Source organism: Tupaia chinensis, unplaced genomic scaffold (assembly GCF_000334495.1).
Source record: "Tupaia chinensis unplaced genomic scaffold, TupChi_1.0 Scaffold000494_1, whole genome shotgun sequence".
Classification (NCBI taxonomy): Eukaryota; Metazoa; Chordata; class Mammalia; order Scandentia; family Tupaiidae; genus Tupaia; species Tupaia belangeri.
In genome coordinates this window covers 2,027,154-2,030,401 of record NW_006160006.1, presented here as the reverse complement: position 1 = coordinate 2,030,401, position 3,248 = coordinate 2,027,154, and the positions used below count along the sequence as shown (strand labels likewise).

The 3,248-nt window shown below is 59.0% G+C and overlaps 1 protein-coding gene across 1 annotated transcript in view; it reads left to right on the top strand.

The window, feature by feature from the left end:
* Positions 1 to 1,261: 1,261 nt before the first annotated feature.
* Positions 1,262 to 3,248, top strand: part of DOK2 (docking protein 2) — a 6,505-nt gene continuing 4,518 nt past the window's right edge. The window contains exons 1-3 of the mRNA XM_006156443.3: positions 1,262 to 1,810; positions 2,726 to 3,007; positions 3,214 to 3,227. Coding sequence (XP_006156505.1) covers positions 1,748 to 1,810; positions 2,726 to 3,007; positions 3,214 to 3,227 — 359 coding nt within the window. The 5' untranslated portion in view covers positions 1,262 to 1,747. The remainder of the gene's footprint in view (positions 1,811 to 2,725; positions 3,008 to 3,213; positions 3,228 to 3,248) is intronic.

Below are 3,248 nucleotides of genomic sequence, written 5' to 3'. Positions count from 1 at the left end.
CCAGTGGCCACGGGATGGCCCCGGAAGCTCTTCTAGCACAAGGCAATGACCGTGCTGCTCCCAGAGGTGCTGCTCCTTAGGGACTAGAGACAGGACAGGCCACGTCCCATTTCCAGGCTCCTAACTGCTTCCCAGGGTGTTCTCTTCCCACGGCTTTGGATCAACCCATTCAAGCCCGGCAACTTGGTGGTGGTGGTGGGGTGGCGAGCTCGACCACTCAGGCCCTGGCAACTTGGTGGTGGTGGGGCGGGGACGGCGAGCACAACCACTCAGGCCCTCCGGAATTCACAGCCTCCATCTCTTCAGTCTCTTTCGGCCCAGCGAGCACAGAAGTCCTACTGCTCAGCTCTTGCTGGGACACCTGAACCCCTAGGGTACAGGAAGTGGGCCCAGTTATGTGAGCACCCACTGTGGGGTTAGCCCTAAGAGCATTGGTCTAACCCTGAGTCTCCTTCTATCCAAATTATTCCTCCAAACCCCCAGACTCTGGTTGCATTTCTCTGAGGGGCTTGGGTTTCCCCAGAACAATCTATCTTACATGGAAGCTAGACATCACGTAGGGTCCTAGCAAAATGTGGAATTAAAGACCGAGAGCCCTGGGCCCTTCTTCCTCTCCTGCCCCTGCAGAGCTGGCAGCTCTGGGACCTCAAGTTGCAAGCAGGTGTGTTCATACCTGCCCTCCCTTCGTCAGGGACAGCATGGCTGGGGACAGTGTGTGCCCGGAAGTTCTGGTAGCTATGAACTGTTTTATATGTGCGTGTGTGTGTGTATAATATATGATTATATGTATTGTGCATATGTGGTATATATACATACGTAACTGCTGTTACAACCTAAAATGATCTTCACATGTGAAACCCAAGAGTTGTACGTGAGGAGTATGACCCTTCTCCAGTGGGGATGCTCGTGTTTCTAGAATCTGCACAGGGCGTTGTGGCAGTGTGCAGGCAGGAGCACTGCCTTGTAGTGTGTGTGTGTGTGTGTGTGTGTGTGTGTGTGTGCATGCACGCGAGGCCTTGGTGTCCAGCTGCTGTGCACAGGTGGGCGGTGTAACGTGTTGGTGCAGTGTGGGGTTTCGTGCTTACCGAGTTGAGTGACCTCAGTCTTAGCTCAGTGACCTTGAACAACTCCCTCAGACCTTTTTGGGCCTTGATGTACTCATTTTTATTTTTATTTAATTGCAGAGAGTGTGTGTGCTTGAGAGAGAGAGAGAGAGAGAGAGTGAAAGTTGCTAGGCCCAGGACTTGAACTGCTGTCAGCCATGTGAGAGTCCAGTGCCTCAACCACTGTGCCTCCTGCTGCCCTCTCTACTTCATTTTCAGATGAGCGTTTTGTGCTTGGTGATTTCCCAGGTCTCTTGCAGCTGCCAGCCTTGCTGTCCAGCTCAGCTGTGGGGCTTAAGCCATGGGTTTGGTGCCTAAAACAGTCTCTGGGTCTCTGTCTTTGAGGCTCAGCCACTCTCTTCGCTCTTCTCACTGAACAGCTCGAATGTGGCTTTTTTGGAAGTTGTCTCTTACTGACTGGAAATGCAGGAAGCTTAAGTGTGAAACTCATCAAAAAAAAAAAAAAAAAAAAAGGCGCACAGGACGAAAAACCACAGAGCTATTGGCCTGTCGTCACTGAGCGGGCTCGAACAGTGCAGAAAACTCTAGGCAGAGAGGAAACGAACTCGAGAGAAGGGGAACACGCCCCGGGGAGGGCGAGGGCGCGAGCAGCAGGGGAGCCGGGCCGCCCGCGATGCGCCAGGATGGCAGAGGTGGCCGTGAAGCAGGGCCCCCTGTACCTTCAGCTGCAGCAGACTTTCGGGAAGGTGGGTGCTAGGCTGGCTGGGGCTGGGGGCTGCCAGTGTTCCTGGGCGGGGTGGGCTTGACCGTTCCCAAAGCCTTATAGGGCTCAGCCGTCCACCCAGTTAGCCGGAGAGCGTACCCTCTGCCAGATGCCTGCCCTGCCAGGCCCCGCCAGCCTGCCCTGTGCCCCTCACTGACAGCTGCTGCCTTCGGGCTGGCGAGGTGGGCGGGCTGGGGCATGGGGGTCTGCCTGCTTCATTGCCTCCCTTGCCCTCTTACTCCCTGTTGACAGCTTCTTATGGGGACATCTGGGGAGGAAATGGAAGGGACAGCTTGGGGCGACAACCTGAGCTGACAGTGGAGGTTCCTTCCCCTTCTTCCCCCCAGGTGGGGTCTTCAGCTGGTGTCAGGCTCTGGCAGGGCTTCTGGGTCCAGGGCCCTGTGTCCAGCCTCTTCCTTGCCTTGCTCCTGCATGAAGAAGTCCTCCCAGGCTGACCACGCTGGGCGCGGCTGTGCTCCGGAGCAGTGGGGCAGAGGGATTCAGTGGGTGGAAGGAGCTCCAGGAGGAGGGGCCTTCCTGCAGAAGGAAGCGGCGTCTGGCCTGGGCCCTCGCCCTGCCTGCTGCCTTTTCTGAGGACCTGGGCCTGTGGGCCCCTTGCAGCCTGCCTCTAGGTTCACCGTGTGGCTCCCCCTGCCTGGGCCAGCTCTGCTTGTCCTTGCAGGCCTGTCTGTCGGTGGCTGTGGCGGATCTCCAGCACTCCAGGGCTGATTTCTGCGGCCTGTTATCTGCCCACCTCCCTCCTCCCCGGGGGCTTTCCCCCTGACCTGGCATTGCTGCCCAGCCCCATCCTGTGGGGTCTTTTCTCCCCTGTGGTCATGATCTCTCCCTGTCTCGGTGCTCCTTCTTGCCACCCTGCCTCCCCCACATCGGGGCTCAGAAATGGCGTCGGTTTGGAGCCGTGCTGTACCGGGAGTCGGGCTGTGCCCTGGCCCGGCTGGAGCTCCAGGAGGGCCCAGAGAAGCCACGCCGTGGAGAGACTGCCCGCAGGGTGATCCGCCTCAGTGACTGTCTGCGGGTGGCGGAGGCCAGCGGGGAGGCCAGCAGCCCCCGGGACACCAGCGCCTTCTTCCTGGAGACCAAGGAGCGCCTGTACCTGCTGGCGGCCCCCACTGCAGAGCGTGGGGACTGGGTGCAGGCCATCTGCCTCCTGGCCTTCCCTGTGAGTGGTCCAGGGCTGTGAAGGGCAGGGTTGGGGGAGGGTGTCAAAGACTTTCTGTGGACAAGTGTTAGAAGAGTCGAGGGCAGAGTGCTGGGGGGCAGCTTCCTTGGTGGGGGAACCCCCAACCAGAATGCAGGTGGAGCCAGCAGGCTGGGGAGGGGACCTTGGGGTCAGAGATGGCCGTGAGAACTGGGCCTCCTCCCCAGGGGCAGCGGAAGGAGTTTCCGGGGCTGGAGGGAAA